The sequence below is a fragment of the Pongo pygmaeus genome, chromosome 1, assembly GCF_028885625.2.
Source record: "Pongo pygmaeus isolate AG05252 chromosome 1, NHGRI_mPonPyg2-v2.0_pri, whole genome shotgun sequence".
Taxonomy (NCBI): Eukaryota; Metazoa; Chordata; class Mammalia; order Primates; family Hominidae; genus Pongo; species Pongo pygmaeus.
The window spans coordinates 11,750,238-11,767,500 of record NC_072373.2 but is presented as its reverse complement, the minus strand read 5'-3'; the positions used below and the strand labels follow the sequence as shown (position 1 = coordinate 11,767,500).

The 17,263-nt window shown below is 36.5% G+C and overlaps 1 protein-coding gene across 5 annotated transcripts in view; it reads left to right on the top strand.

The window, feature by feature from the left end:
- Nucleotides 1-17,263, top strand: part of RYR2 (ryanodine receptor 2) — a 789,753-nt gene that overhangs the window by 406,905 nt on the left and 365,585 nt on the right. For all 5 annotated transcript variants that reach the window (XM_054448216.2, XM_054448137.2, XM_054448051.2 and 2 more), the window contains exons 16-17: nt 1,736-1,871; nt 15,082-15,177. In XM_054448216.2, coding sequence (XP_054304191.1) covers nt 1,736-1,871; nt 15,082-15,177 — 232 coding nt within the window. The remainder of the gene's footprint in view (nt 1-1,735; nt 1,872-15,081; nt 15,178-17,263) is intronic.

Sequence of the window (17,263 nt, the reverse complement as noted above, 5' to 3'; positions counted from 1 at the left end):
CTTTTGCAAGCACTATAGTTCTCTTCATGTGGGTTATATCAATTAAGAATCTTAAAGTGTCTATACAAATACAGGCTTTAGAAAGCATCAGGGTTTTCAAACTATTCAGCAGGTGCTCCTTGGAAATGGCCCAGGATCCACAGGTAGCTTCGTGTTGGGGATGGAAGCTGTCAGGAGAGGGCTACCCGAGTAGGCTGAGCTCCAGGAACCCTAGTTGGACAGAGCAACCCTACCCTTTCCCTTTGCATCTATTGCATTTCCATGTATGATTGTATTGCACCAAAAGTTTTACTGCTAAAAAGAACTCAAGTGTCATATTTTATAACCAACAAAAGAAGGACCAAATGATATATCTAATGTTCTAATATAGTCAGGAGCTTCATTGGAGACTACCAGGGTTGATGGGATAAATCAGCTTGTTCAGCTGGATTCCCATTCTTTTCAATGCATCTTGTTGGGAGAATAATTATTTTTTTCTGAATAAATACTTAGCTTTGTAAAAGTAACAAAAAAAGTTATTCACTGAGTACACATGGACACAAAGAGGGGAACAATAAATACCAGGGCCTACTTGAGGGTGGAGGGTGGGAGGAGGGCAAGGGTCGAGAAACTGCCTATCAGGTATTCTGCTCACTATCTGGGTGATGAAATCGTTTATACTTCAAACCCCAGTGACACACAATGTACCCACATAACAAACCTGCACATGGAACCCCCAAAGCCTAAAATAAAAGTTGTGACACAGAGAAATAAAACTACACAAACAAAACCAGAAAGGGTTATTACTAGGTTCTCATAATCCCTGTCTACTTTTAAAGCTGTGTTCTAATATCTCATCAGAAACTCTTGAAACTGACATAACTTTTTGAGGACGTTCCCACTGGGTATTCAAAAGAGATGACCTATCTAGAGACCTCAATGGCACGAAAGCAAAAAAGTATCAACATAAACCAATAATAACATGGACTAGTTTATTGGGAGCTTTCACATATGCCAAATTGTTAGACTCTTTTACAATGCCGCATTTATTTAATATCTGGAAGAAGTAAAATTAAATATTGGGGTGTAAAAATTAAAATAGTAATTTAGTTTTTTTCCTAACTTCTCATATAAGACAATCTGCATGGGGACTTGGAAATGTTCTTAGGTCCATGGTATCTCTTAAATTCTGTGTGAAATAAGTTAATTGGATTAGATAGTGGTTTATAACTCTTTATGTGGTTTGCCACGCTTTTTACAACCTTGATCTACCAATAATAATAAAAATAAAGCATAATTTCAAACTCAGGCTGTATCTTACAAAGTTCATTATAATGCAAAAATGCATTACAGCATTTTTGATTTGCTTTAAAAATATCTTTTCATGAGCTTTACCTGATTTACTATATCTTTAAGAAGAATAATAATAATGCCTAAGAATAAGGATCTGCTCTTATGGTCACTTAACAATAGAAGGCCATAAGTATGAAGTACATATTTTTAGGTTGTTCTTTCACTGCTATTTGATGATGGCATTCAGAATTTAAAATCTGCTTGAACTATCTGAAGAACATTTCATTTCACATGCAAATGTGTGTCTTCCTGTCCTTTGAATGATCACAGTTTTCTTTATGATTAGTAGATGAACCTTCAGTCAGACTTCTATTTTTAAATCAACTTAGCATTTTTAGTCTGTAAGCAGAATGACAGTTTTGGATGTCTGATGGTGATTTTTTTTTTTTTTTTAACCTTCCAGGGAATGATCAACCTTGTGCTCGAGTGCATAGACCGTTTGCACGTCTACAGCAGCGCAGCACACTTTGCTGATGTTGCTGGGCGAGAAGCAGGAGAGTCTTGGAAATCCATTCTGAATTCTCTGTATGAGTTGCTGGGTAAGAAGCGTGATTGGATTCACAGCAACAGAGTTATCTATTTAAAATGTCCATAAATGGACTAGGTGTCGTGGCTCATGCCTGTAATTCCAGCAATTTGGGAGGCTGAGGTGGGAGGATCATTTGAGGCCGAGAATTTGAGACCAGCCTGGACAACATAGCAAGACCCCATCTCTACAAAAAATAAAAACAAAAACAAAAACAAAAATCACATAATAGCTACAGCAATTTTATAACATGCCTCCTAATTGAGACTTAATTTTTAATTTACTGTGCTAAATCAAATGGTGCTTAGTATTAAAATCCATCTCTGAGTGAGAAAGGTAGCTAGAGAAGTAGATTTGCCTTTGGTTAAAGGAGGAGAAAGTCATTCAGGGTGCAGTCTTTGCAGATGAGGGGCCTTTATATGGATGTGTATTAAATATTTCCTTTTTGCTTTTGGAGTTAGTTCTGCAAGAGTCCCTCTTAATTCCTTACATTCCCATTTTATCAATGATCTGCTCCAGTCTTCTCTCTATTCTTTATATGGTCTCCGTTTGGCAACTTCTAAGTACACCTGACATTGATTAAGCGACAGTTGCTGTGGTTTACACTGCATTCCTGTGGGCTGTCTGCAAACACAGCTCCTCATTATTTTTGACCTCCTGTAGCTTCTACTTGTCTCTTGTCAAAAACTAAAGGGTCTGAGATTTTTACCCTATTTTCAAGCTAGTAAGTTAGCCTGCAGTTAGGGTAAAGAGAGATAGTTTAGTAGTCAAAGAAATGGCTGTAGCTGTAGAGATTGGCTGTAGTGCCAATTCTCTGAGCCCCAGTTCTCAAAGGACAACGTGAAGGGGACAGATGACACCAGCACATGCAGCTGGTTGAGTTACAGAAAAGGAATCCTGAGCTCAGGGAGCATGAGTTAGTTACACTAGACAGAAAGCCTGCCTGGCCTTTGCTGTGGGTGGAGACATCTCCCTCTTACATGGCCTCTTGCTGCAAACATCCTGGAAAAGATTTCCTGAAAAAAAGGCTTCCAATGACTAGTTTGCAAGATGTGCAGAAACAGAGACCATGGGGAATGGTCTCTTTCTCTACCCTAACCCTCACCTCCAAAATCTCAGATTCATCCTGTATGTCACAACTGTTACATCACTTCCCTGTTTAGACATTGTTCACATTTCTATATCATTCTAGAAGATAAAGTTCACCTTGTTGCCCCTGGTATATGAGGCCCCAGTTAACCCTTCCAGCCTTCTATTTTCCCAGTCCCCTTATCCCTACCCCCTTACTTGAGCCACATCACAGTTTCCTGAACATTCCATACACATCACACCTCTGGGACGTTCTCTCACCTTTTCCAGAATTGTTGTATATCCTTCAAGACCCAGTTCACATGTCACTGTCTTTTAAAGTTACTCTTGATAACCGGGCACGGTGGCTGACACCTGTAATCCCAGCACTTTGGGAGGCTGAGGTGGGCAAATTACCTGAGGTCAGGAGTTCGAGACCAGCCTGACCAACATGGTGAAACCCTATCTCTACTAAAAATACAAAAAATTAGCCGAGCATGGTGGCGGGAACCTGTAACCCCAGCTACTCAGGAGGCTGAGGCAGGAGAACCATTTGAACCCGGGAAGCGGAGGTTGCAGTGAGCTGAGATTGCGCCACTGCACTCCAGCCTAGGCGACAGATTGAGACTCCATCTCAAAACAAAAACAAAAACAAAAACAAAGTTATTCTTGATGTTTCTCCCAACTCTTAAGTATAATTAAACCTTCCTTCTCTGGTTTCTTGCCACTAAGTATCACCTGTATTTTATAGCACTCATCACATTTCTTATTTAGTTAAAAGTGTGATTGATTTCTAAGGCAAGAATAGCACCTTCCTGGTTTTTGTATCTGTTATTTAACTGAATGTCTGGCGCATAGGAGATACTCAATAAATGTGTATTCATTACATGATTAAGTTCTGATAAAATAGGAAAGTATACCTAAGTATAGAAAGGAGATAATGCAAAAAAAAGGTTAAAAAAAAGAAAAAATAATGCATTTTTAATGGAAAGAATGAAGGATAGTCAAAATATTTGAAAATTCTTTACAATCTAATTAAATGTCATTAAAATTTATAAAGTCAAAATACAACCTAGCTAATAAAACTCTTGTGCCTATTAGAATTGTTAATATGTTTTCATTAGGTGGGCTATTTGATATGCCATTAAAATTGAACACTTGCAGTTTGGTACTTTCAGACTAAAAGGTAACATGCAGCTGCCATTTCTGAGAACAGGACCAGGGATATTGAGGCTTTATAGTAATTTGGATTCATTATTTTACCCACAGTAACGATTGAGGTAAAGATTTTGGGTTGCCAAAATTCTAATGATTGCATTTCTTTGCAAATGCAGAAGTTATAGCACTAAATTTCATAATATAACAGAGACTACAGTGTGGTGATGTTTTTAACACCACATCCTACCTTCTTCACTTGGTATAAGATGATGAATTTCTTGGATAAACTCGATGCGTAAGTAAAGAGTTGCATCACCTAGCCTGGACAGCATAGGAAAACCCTGTCTCTAAATAATAATAAAAACTAGCTGGATGCAGTGGCTCATGTGTGTAGTCCCAGCTACGTGGGGGGCTGAACTGGTAGGATTGCTTGAGGCCAGAAGTTTGAGGCCAGCCTGGGCAACCATCTCTAAATTTTAAAAAAGAAGAATTTCATGTATGTGTGTTTGAGGGTAGAAAGTGTTACGTGCAGAAAGAACATTGTTTTTTAGGTAAATCTAGAAAATATGCATCTTACTTTTATTTTCATATCAACTCTTTTTATAGTCTCTGTTCATTGGTCCCTTCAACAGGTATTGTATCCATGAGTAGCAGGAATGAATAGAAGGAATTATAATTTTTTATATAATCATAGAAAAGGTCCATTGCAGCAAAGTTAGCACTTCAGCTTTATTCTTCTGAGCTACTTATTTCTCAAGCTAATCCTCCCTTTACCTCCACAGAGTTATTTGGGGATTAAATTTGATTATTTTAGAACCTACAAAAGTAACATTAATAGACTTTACAAAATGTTGGGGACTTGGTGGGTATGAACACACTTCCTGCTCCTAATTAGTTTTGAGGTTGGCTTTTACTGGAACGTGGCTAGAGGTGTGATTTTAAAATGGCTTACCTATTTAAACAGAACGAGAAAGGAACTCTTGTAGGCAGAGCGATGTTTCTATTGGGATGTGCTCAGTCGGAAATAACAGAATACCCAAACCCAAACTGGCTTCAACAACAGAGGGGATTTGGGGTCTTGCACAGCTCACAGTCTACCAGTGGGTTTGACACAATGGCTCCATCTTATCTCCAGAACCAGCTGCTTTATGTCTCCACTCTGCCTTCCGTGGAGTCATCTTCCTCTAGTGCGGCCTTTTCTTGATGGTCTCAGCTGTCTGCTATCAGCTCCTAGCACTGCATACTTTCTTTCTGACATGGGAAAAGTGAAAGAGGGCTTGTTCCAGAAGTTATCCCTTGTGAAAGAGTGTGCTATTTCCTAAAATCCCCAAATACAATGCTCCTCGCATCTCATTAGCCCAAATTGTGTCTGGCCATTCCTGAACCAGTCATTCTGGCGAGAGTAGGGAAATTTTACCAACATTGGTCTTGACTGATCAGGGATCCACTCTTGAAACTGGGTCAAGTCCTTGGACTGCCTATCTGTCATATAGGGAATGAATGTTATAGAGGATGGTGGCCAAGAAGCTGAAGTGTCCACCCCAAATGTTGACTCGTCTACTTCCTCAAAGGGTTTTATGAACTGGATTCTAATCAGAATGCTTTTATTCACTACCTAGCACTATGCTTGAATAGAGTAGGCAGTCAATAAATATTTGCTTGAATTATTTAATAAATACGTTACAGAGATTTCCATTGACTTTTCTGTAGCAGGGTGCATTTGGCTATCAAATTAGTGTATTAAAAACCAGTGGACCTCTTACTCCTCTTTCATTAGGTTCCTTTCTTGAAAAATAAGCACCTGAGCTTTCATTCAGGCACATAGCAAGTGGCATCTATTGTCACTATAAATATTACCTGTAAAATGGCAATAGTCATTCCCCTCATAAAGTTGTTGGGTGGCTTAAATGTTATAATATATAGAAAATGCTCAGCATCGCATATTATTGTTCTTCTTATCATTATTCCCATTTCTTTTGGATATTTGTTATCATCCTTTCTCTTGTTAACATGGTAAAACTTTTGTCTCCAACCTTTTGCTTCATTCTTCTTATTGTTGTTTTGCCAAAGATGTCCTAGGAAAGAAACTTTACTTAGATTTGTTGGATATAGCAAAGAATGTTATGGATTAGCCAATAGAGCACATAGAATCATAATTATTGTAGGTGTATACTGGTTCTTGTTTTCCTCATCGGAAAATGGCAGGAACAAAGTTTGCTTTATCACTATCCCCAGACTGCAAATTTTATATTCTATTATTCTACCCATTTTTGAACACAGTATCGCACATCTGCATCTTTACCATCTGGTATACAGCTAAATACTTCAGATCTTAATGATATTCACATATGGTAAAATTTGTGGTTAATCTCTTTACCTTCACTCCTTCTCTTCTCCAATCTTTACTCAGACCTCAGGGAGCTCTCACACACTTCTCATGAACTTTCATAGACTCTGTGACCTTGTTTACACCCTTCTTTTAAGAAGAAGGGCCTGGTCTGTTTCTTCCTTTCACCAGCAACCAGATGTTGCTGTTCTGTCTCTAACCTCTCTGTATTGCGTTCTTTTAGTTCTTGGTCTGGTCTGTCCCTTCCTTTCACCTCTGATGTCGCTGATTCTGTCTAGTTAGCGGGCTACAACTTGGGAGAGAGATCTTGATCTTTTATTTTTCATTATTCTGAATCTATTAACATGCATTACTTTTATAATTGAAAAAAGTAGTTAACATATATCTCTAATGCCAGATAATTGATAGTAAAAGTAAAAACTGAATGTACTAATTACAGTTGAGTAAAAAAAAAACACAACATTTATATATTAGTGCAAATGAAGAGAATCTCTTCCCATAATCTACATGGTAATTTTAGTGGGAGGTGGGGTGTTTCCAGTGGATAGAGTTATGAGAGTTTTTTTAATGTTTTTGAGTTCTTATGATTTTCTTTTTGTATTATAGCGAGCATCGATTTCATGACCAGAAAAGGGTAACAAATACAACTTTATGTTGAATTTTGACATGCAAAAGACTTCAGAACCATCTGCTGCCAATATTTTTTATTGAATTCATTGTAATCATGCCATATATACCTAAATATATACTTCAGTTTGTCGGGAAAAGTCTCAGATCTGCAGCAATAATTGGAGTCCTGTAAGACATGTGTATCTACCTTTCCTTCTTTATTTGGCTATCAAAACCTTTGGTTCAGATATTAACTCCAAATTTGTTAAGCCTCCTTCCTATTATTCCAAATAGGTAGACCATAGATTCTCTCCTGGGGTTATATGTGAAATAAGCCACTGTCTTTGTATTTTTTCTTCAGTCTATTTTGTACAGAGAGAAAACCAAGAAGGTGGGAATAAGAATCTATAACAATTTTGCATTCGACATGAATATATTTCATGTGTTTTAGGTGGAGAATGACAAAGGTAGATTTATGAGCCTACTGTTTGGAATACCTCAGGATCTTAGAAACAGCGATACTCATAGTAGGAAAAGCATCACTGTGGCATACTTTCATACATCTTTTCTGACATCCACACGATTAATCTGTGGGATGCTTACAAGACAGAATGATTTTCTAAAGATGTCTGAGAAATGGTCATTTGGCAAACTTTCCTATGAATACTCATTTTCTGAAGAGTCAAAGTATGAAACCAACAAGGATAGATTGCTGCTCTTTGAGTATGGCCAAAATGAATGTTTGAAGTCTTGGAAAGGATACAGCCATTGGCCATTATTTTTGCACATTCAAACCATTCTCCCAGTGTCTCAAGAAGGCAGATCTCCCTAAATGCCATAAAACATTGAGAAAAGGCAGTCAAGAGGTGAAAAAGAAGGAAATGGGCTTTAGACATGCACATATCAGGTGTTATTCTAGTGTTTGTGCACCTAGATAGTTCCACTCTTGTTCTTCAGGAAGTCTCAGAAACGTATCTTATAAACAAGACACATCCTTTAAAATTTCAGTTTGGTAATAGTCTCATTGTCCCTCACCCTTGCAAGTTCCTGGGTAGGAGTCCTCAAACTCCAGTTTACAAGATCCCCAAACGCAGGGACAGCTCTCCAAGCTCTCCAAGAAGTTTCAATGCATTATCTTCTTAGATTCTTCAGTACATTCTGAAGTGTTTTGTTTTGTTTGTTTGTTTGTTTAATGGGTTTTTTTTTTTTTTCAGGCTTAGGAGCATCTACTTGTTAATCTCAATATTTTGGAAAATGTTTCTAGATTTTAGTCCAGTTAGCCCCTCATTTTTCTGTGCTGCATAGGGCCTGTTCACTTAGTGTTTCCAGGCTGTGAATGTAAACTCCAAGAGGGATGTTGTTTCATTTCCTCTGTATCTCCAGCACCTAGAACAATGCTTGACACAAAGCAGGGAATCAGTATTGCATAAATTTTTAACGTGAAGGTAATTTCTTGGAATTTCTTTAAATCTAAATTTTTCTGTAAGTCTCAGTTTTTTTAGTCTTTTGTGAAATTTTGAGTTCAAGAATGTAAAGACATTAAAGCATGAAGCCTCCGAGGATAGGATGATACTAATAAAACAGATGAATATTGTATGATTCCACTTATAAGAAATATCTAGAATGATTAAATTCATAGAATTAAAGAATGGGGCCAGGCAAAGTGACTCATTTCTGTAATCTCATAACTTTGGGAGGCCAAGGCAGTGGGATCACTTGAGGCCAGGAGTTGGAGACCATGCTGGGCAACATAGCGAGACCCTGTCTCTACAAAAAGTTTAAAAATTAGCTGGATGCAATGGCACGTGTGCCTGTAATCCCAGCTACTCAGGAGGCTGAGATGGGAGGATCACTTGAGCCCAGGAGGTCGAGGCTGCAGTAAGCTATGATTTCGCCAGCTCACTCCAGCTTGGATGACAGAGTGAGAATCTGTCTCAAAAAACAAAACAAAACAAAAACAATCAAAGATCAGAATGGTGATTGCCCAGGGACTGAGGAGTGTGGAATGGGTAGTTGCTAATCAGTGGGCATAGAATTTCAGTTAGGCAAAATGAATAAGTTCTAGAGATATACTGTATGACATTGTACCAAGAGTCAACGATACTGCGTTGTACACTTTAAATTTTTTTAAATGATAGATCTCAGTTAAATATTCTTACCACAGGAAACTAAATTGTTAAAAAGTAAAGAAATGCAGAATAGTGTATTTGTTTTCAAAAACCATTTTTTATTAATTGTGAATACTGCATGACTTTCATATTCTAATTGGATAAAAGTGTAGGGATTTAATTAGTTTTTTAACATTAATAAAATTGGTTTGGTGAATTAGCATTTCCTTCTTAAGAGCTTAGTTCAAAGTTTTTTTTTTATATTACTTAAGTTGGACTGTAGTTATTTAACCACTGATATTCTTATTTTATAGGAGACTGGACACTATCTATTCATTCAGTTATGTTAAGAAATACCATACCTACTAAGTTGCAGGCACCATAGCAAGTGTAATAAAACAGAGTATCACATATAAAATAGCTTAAAATATAATAGAAGATGACCTGTAAGTCATTGCATTGTGTTTATTCACATTTTATTTGAGCTCATATTCACAGGGCCAGCTGTAGTGCCTGATACATTCACATTGATATTTCTTAAATATATGAGAAAAAAGATCTATATGGAATATAAAAGATCTTAACTTAGTCTTTAATTAGGCAGCGATTAAAGAGTATTGTAAAGTTTTAGGGAAGAACATTTGTCTTTTGTTTTTGTACCTTGACGCACCATACAAAGTTGCCATTGCACTTTGGAGATGACAGTGGTGCTCTGAGACATCTCATAATGAAAGCCACTACAGATACGATGGCATGGTTTTCCGTTTTATTTTTGGAAAGACATTAACTTTATTGTACTATTTGGTATTAAAATGAATGCATTTTAGATAAGGAAGAAGTAAGAAAAATTAAGAAGGTGGAAACTACTCTTAACCACCCATTTTAATCTATAATCTTTACAGATGTTCCTTTAAATATTTATCACGTAATACATGCACAAAACATTTTGCACACCTGCATGCATGCTTGCAGAATAACACTGTATGTGCATATCTGTGCACATCTTTGCAGCAAGACATCACCTATTCCCTCCTCTCCTTGAAGATTTGCTCATCTTGCTCCAAATTCCAGGTTCATGGACTAAGATAGTCAAAAGGCTTTCCTTTGATGTTGGTACATTTTAGGGGTTTATTTGGTTACATTTTTTCAGGCTTCCATGCTTTTTTATTGTTGTCTATTTTTTCTCTAAGAGTGAAAGTGTAGCCACAGAACATCACCTCTTCACATCCTAACTTCCATTCTTATTGAGCATTTGTGATTTTTTTTGACAGAATTTATTGCAGGTTCAAAGGGTCACTGTGAAAGATCATATTACAGGACATGGCCCTTTTTTTTCCTCTCCTGGGTCCATTCTTCTTCCACCTTATTTTGGAATAAGAATATGTACTTTTTGACCTGGGGAAGCAGTCCCACTAATATCGGTCTTCCTCAAGGTCTCTGTTTCTATCTCAGTCCCTTATCAAGATATTCTCCCCCCAAATATCAGCTCTCATTCTCTAAGAAATTTCTAAAAAACACAGTTTTCTCCATGGTATACATGTACTTATATTCAGTGTATACATTTACTTTACAAAAATGGAATCATGCTATCAATGTTCTTTTATAGCAGATGTTTTCAATTAATTCTATATTGTGGGCCTCTATCCTTGGCAGTAACTATAAACCTTCGTCAGGCTTTAGTAGATGTACACTTCTGTGCTGAAGGAATGTCACCATTTATTTATGTAGGCACACTTAGGCTATTCCAGTATTTTGCTGTTAAAAGGAGTGCTGTGATGAGCTTCCTTGTATTTCTCTGCATACTTTTTCATTACTTTAGAAACTCACATAACTGATATCTTCTTAACTGACTGGATGAATTATAATAATTCACAGACTCCATTCATCTGTAAAATGTATTGGTACCCATGACATGTGCCTACATACACACACATGCACACACACACACACACACACACACGCATGCATGCACGATGTTCAGGAGGTACTCTATTTTACTGAGTTAATTTTTTTCATTAGAAATGTATATATTTTCATAATATATTGAAATCGTTTTATCTTTTACTCATTAACAGATTTCCTGATATATTTTTGTCTCTTTGGAGGAATGAATCTCCACTTGGATGAAATGTTGCTAATGTATTGCTAAATTTGATTTATAAATACTAAATTTATATTGCTAAATTTGATTTATTAATTTCATTAATATATAAATTTATATAATATTTTTGGATTTATATTTATAAGAGTTCTTCTTGTTTTGTTACGTGTGCTTTGATATCAATGTCACTGATACTGCTTTTATAAAATCAGGGAAGTTTCCTTAGTTTTTTGGCTTTGGAATACAGTCATGTGTCACTTACTCATAGGAATAGTTCTAAGGAATACATCTTGCAAACATCATGGAACTTACACAAACCTCTGTGTTATAGCCTACTGCACAGCTACGCTATAGGGGATAGCCTACTGCCCGGCTGCGCTATACGGGATGGCCTACTGCGTGGCTACGCTATATGGGATGGCCTGCTGCGCGGCTGTGCTATATGGGATGGCCTACTGCTCCTGGGCTACATAACCTAAGGCTGTACATTTGTATAGCAATATGTACAGCATAGTACCATACTGAATACTGTAAGCAATTGTAGCACAGTGGTATTTATGTATATAAGCATAGAAAAGGTACAGTAAAAATACAGTCTTATGGTCTTAAGGGACGATCATTTTATCTGATTCATTGTTGACCAAATCATTGTTATGCAGCATATGAAGTAGTGTAGAAATTACTTATTTATTGAATATATGAGAAAAAGCTTTTGGTCTTTGACATACTTTTCAATATTACTCATGATTTATTATTCTGTTTAGATGTTCTCCCTTCTATTGGATCAGTTTTAGTGAAAAAAAAACATATCTATATATCTATGTATCTATATCTTGAGACCATTTTACCCAGATGTTCAAAATTACAGTGTAAAGATGTATAAAATGGTTGTGTTTATAATTCCTTTTTTTTTTTTTTTTTTGAGATAGGGTCTCACTCTGTCACCCAGGGTGGAGTGCAGTGGTGATATCATGGCTTATGGTAGCCTTGACCTTCCAGGCTCAAGCAATCTTCCCTCCTCAGCCTCTGAAGTAGCTGGGACCACAGGCATGTACCACCATGCCTGGAAAAATTTTTTAAAAATTTTGCGCAGACTGGGTCATGCTATGTTGCCCAGGCTGGTCATAAACTCCTGGGCTCAAGTGATCGTCCCACCTTGGCTCCCAAAGTACTGGGATTACAGGTATGAGCCACTACGCCTGGTGTAATGCCCTTTTCTTAATTTTGTCCTTTTTTCCTTTTCTTTTTGATTAAAGTAGTAGTTGGTAGTTAGCTTATATTTAAAAAATAGTCCTTGAATGTATTCTTGATCAATCTTACTATTATATAAATTATTTCTATTTCTAATGTATTAATTTCTACTTTTATTACTATTTATTTTTTTCTATTTTACTGATGTTTATTTAATGTTCTTTTCCTCTATTTCAAAAGACATATTTACCATTTTTCACCCAATTGCTTAGCAATTAAAGTGTTTATTTAATTTTGCCTTGAGTACACTTTTGGCCATTTACCATTGGTTGTGTTGGGTAGTATTCTAATTTTTGATATTTATTAGATATTTTATATTATGATATTGATTCCATCATTGACCCAGGAGTTATTAAGGAGAGAGTTTAAATTTTTATATGCTTTGGTTTTATTTTCATTCCTGCTTTTCTTACTAAATTCTGACATGGTTCTGTCAGAGAACATGGTTTATACCATGTCTGTTTGCAGTAAATTTAATGAAATTTTCTTTGTGGCTTACTTTATAATTTTCTTAAATGCCCCATGGCTTATTAAAAGAGTTCATTCTTACACTGTTAGTTTCTTTCAAGAATCACTTATGTTATATTTATCATATATATAATTTTAGATAGACAATATGATAATGATATATGTTTTCATTTTAGATAGATAATATGATAATGATATATGTTATATATATATACCTATATAATTTTAGATAATACAATAGTTTATATATAATTTTAGATAGCTATACATAATTATATATTATATATAAAATTAGTTTTACAAAATCAAAAATAAACTGAAAAGCATGAGTTAAGTTTTAAACAAAAGGGACTCTTAAAATTCAAAAACTTTATCATGTCCTTTTTCCCAGTTGCTATTGTTCTAAATTGGGAACAGATATTCTTACAGAATAAAATTAGAAGTTCTGCTTAGCACTTAGTACTTCTCATTCCTCTGCTATATTCCACCCCTATCTTTTGTCCCCTGTGCTCTGCAGTCTGTGAGTATATCTCAGTGGCTGGCTCTTAGGGGAGGCTGCCGGACCCAGAGCCAGAGGAGAGCCTGAGTAATTAGCGTATTAGCTCTTAATCTCTGTACAAATGTCGCAGAGGCTCTATACACAAAAAAGCTCTTCTTATGAAGTTGGCGTTTTTTCTGTGTGTTTCTTTTCTTACTCTCAGGTCAGATAATAACTTTATTTCTTTATTTTTGGAAAGAGGAAATGTGAAGGACATCTTTAAGTTTAATTGTACACTGTAACTGTAGAGTCTTTTCCCTCCTGCTCTTAACAGGGAGGTTAACAGGCAGTAGCCTCAAACTTCACTTCTTCAAACTGCTTGTATCAGCTACCAGATTTTCTCTGCTTTTTTTTTTTGAAACGGAGTCTCACACTGTTACTCAGACTGGCGTGCAGAGGCGCGATCTTGGCTCACTGCAACATCTGCCTCCCGGGTTCAAGCAATTCTCTTACCTCAGCCTCCTGAGTAGCTGGGATTACAGGCGCCCACCACCATGCCTGGCTAATTTTTTTCGTTTTTAGTAGAGATGGGGTTTCACTGTGTTGGTCAGGCTGGTCTCAAATTCCTGACCCCATGATCCGCCCACCTCAGCCTCCTAAAGCTCTGGGATTACAGGTGTGATCCACCACCCCTGGCCTACCAGATTTTCAATAGTGATTATTCTTATAGAGACATCTTTCTCTCTTTAAATATCATATTGTCTAAACATCTTGCCATCCTCTTGTAAGCAATTATACTGTTTCTGAATAAACTTAGGGGTATAAAAGTAGAAAATATTTACCAGGCTTGCTTTGAAAGAATTTAATGATTTTGAAAAATTAAAAGTTTAAAATTGAGTGTATAAACTAGGCTGAAAGAGACCAGAAAAGTCACATAGGAGTTTTATTTAAAATGGGTTGTTCAATCAAAGAAGTGTAGAAAACAGTAGTCTAAGCCAAGCTAGAATCAGTTTCTTTACTGCAGAATTTCAGGTCTTTAATATACATTGTGAATCTCTAAATCCGAGGAAATGATATAAGAAAATAAAAGGGTTTCAAAGTTAGTGGCTATTGGTCTTCTCATCCATTATTTAATGTAACATTTAGTTATATCTGTCTGTATACCTGTTAGAGTTATAATTACTAGTTATATCTCCTAGTATTTTGTGGTTCATTTTCAGACAAACTGATTTGCTCTTTTTATTATATAGGTAAGAAAATTGGGCCTGAGAGAGGCAGAATAATTTAATCTCATGGCTAATTAAAAGCAATGGGTATTAGAACCCAAGTGAGGGAACTCCCAGGAGACTGGTTTTTCCATTACCCTTTATTATTACCTCCCAATGTGAAATTTACTTTCCGAAATTACATTCCTTCTAATGAGCAGTGGTTTGCTTCAGTCTCAATTAATAATTGTTAATTTGTCTTTAATGTCTCAGTGTTGTATATGTATGTGTATATATGTTTGCATAAGTTTTTAGATGTAACATGAGGATATTTTGTTCTTGATCCAATATTTTAGGGCTGCATATTAGCTTATCTCAATTTTCGAGCTAGAAAATCATGTAAAGGTGAAATCTATTTCTTCTTTTGCAGCGGCTCTAATTAGAGGAAATCGTAAAAACTGTGCTCAATTTTCCGGCTCCCTCGACTGGTTGATCAGCAGATTGGAAAGACTGGAAGCTTCTTCGGGTATGTTTTCTAGTTTTCTCCTTGTTGTGATAGATCACTCCTATTTTTCTTTGCTTCATATCCTTTAAGACAAAAAAAAAAAAAAAAACTTTGAGTGGGGTGTGGTGGTGTGTACTGAGTCCCAGATACTCAGGAGGCTGAGATGGGAGGATCACTTGAGGCTAGGAGTTTGAGGCTGTAGTGCTCTATGGTCACTGCACTCCAACATGGACAACATACTGAGACCCCATCTTTAAGAACAAAAACAAAAAACTCTGATGTTTGGTGTAATATAAGTGTTTTCCTTTTAAATTATGTTAAGTATTTTTATTTCTTGAAAAATCATTAGTATTTTCATGAGTCATTTCTGAATAGTCATCTAACAATATCATGTCCATTTATATCTTAAAAAACCTATTTATAAAGCCCTGAAAAACACTAAAGAGCCAGAATTCTCATTCTTTTTCAAATTGATTACTGCTAGTTTATTCTATAAATAAGAAGATCAGTTTGGAGTTCTCATTGTTTTCCTTGTATTCAAAAGATTATTTGGATAGATTGGGGAGAAAAGTCATTTTCCGAATCCTAGAGCATAATATTTTATTTAAAGGAAATTTAGTAAATACTGACAAATGGTCTGTATAATAGTAAAATATTTATAGGCAGTCAACCCGATACACACATCTCTAATAAGATGTTAGTTTTATTTTGGTATTGTGGAGACTTATCAATGACTGTGAAGACTTATCAGTGATTTTGGACTTATCAGTATTAAATCAGTGATTTGAACTTGTTAGAGCTCTCTAGCTCACACATAATTGTTTGAACTCTCTAGTGCCATAGATTGCCTCAGTGACACCCAAATGAATCTACTGCTCTTCCATCTGTTTGCACAATATTTCATTATTTGCCCTTCTTTATCACTAATGCCTTCTTATGTTACTTATCTTTCCTCTCAGTTTCCTTCATTAGTAATGAACTTCTTGAAGATAGGAGCATGGTTTCATTCATCTTTGTTCTCTCCGAATCTGCCATACCATCTGGCACGTATAGGTGTCTAGTATTGTTTGTTGAATGAATGGATGGATGAACATTAAAATTCACTCAAAAAATACCACTGTCCATACAAAATAGTTCTGCAACTTTTGCATGATAAAGACCCACTCAGGGACAGGTTTGTTGGAATTGAATGAATAGAGACGGAGAAACAGCTGTGATCAGAGAGAGTAATTTTAAGTCACAGAGAAAAATTTGTAGAGTTTAGATAGTGGAGGACAAAAATGTGAGTCACAGTGAGTTCTTGGGCACTGCTAGATCATTGGATAGCAGAAGTAAGATAGAAATGGAGATCGTTATAATAAAAACAAAAATAATTATGAGATGAGGGTGTTAAGAGTATCATAACATGAATGTAGTGACTGTGCATTAATTGCAGAATATATTAAGGAAAAACCTGTAACTTCTAGCAGAAAGAAGTGACCAAATAAGTGGTACTGAAGCAAAGTCATTGTCTGGGGTAAATACCTGAGATTCATTGTCTTGCACCAAGAAAATTAAGGACACGGACACACACACAAGGAGTGAGTTTAGGAGCACAGGTTTAATAGGCAAAAGAAAGAGAAAGGAGAACAACTCTCTCAGAGAGAGAGAGGGAGAGATAGGGAGAGAGAGAGGGAGAGGAGAGGAGAGAGACAGAGAGAGAGAGAGATCCAGAATGAGAAATCTCGCCTGCACCAGAGTGCACCAGATTTTATAGGCAGGCTTGAGGAGGAGGTGTCTGATTTGCATAGGGCCCAAAGATTGGTTGGACCTGGTATGACATTTACATAGGAAGGCTGGCTACCCCACCCTAATCTTTTGCAAATGGGCTTTCCACCTGGCCAGTGCCGTGTTGCCTGCTCCTTACTGTACACATGGCTGGCAAAGAGACGGGAACGTGGAGCTGCCATTTTAAACATGCCTAGTCCCAGGTGGCCTTTTCCTATTGGCACAACTGCTGGCATTCACCCGTGGAAGCTTCCAACTTGCTTGTGTATGTCTGCAGCTCGATTTTGCAGACTCCTCTTTGTTAGAAAAGAACATGATTTTGGGACTGCTTTTCATTAAA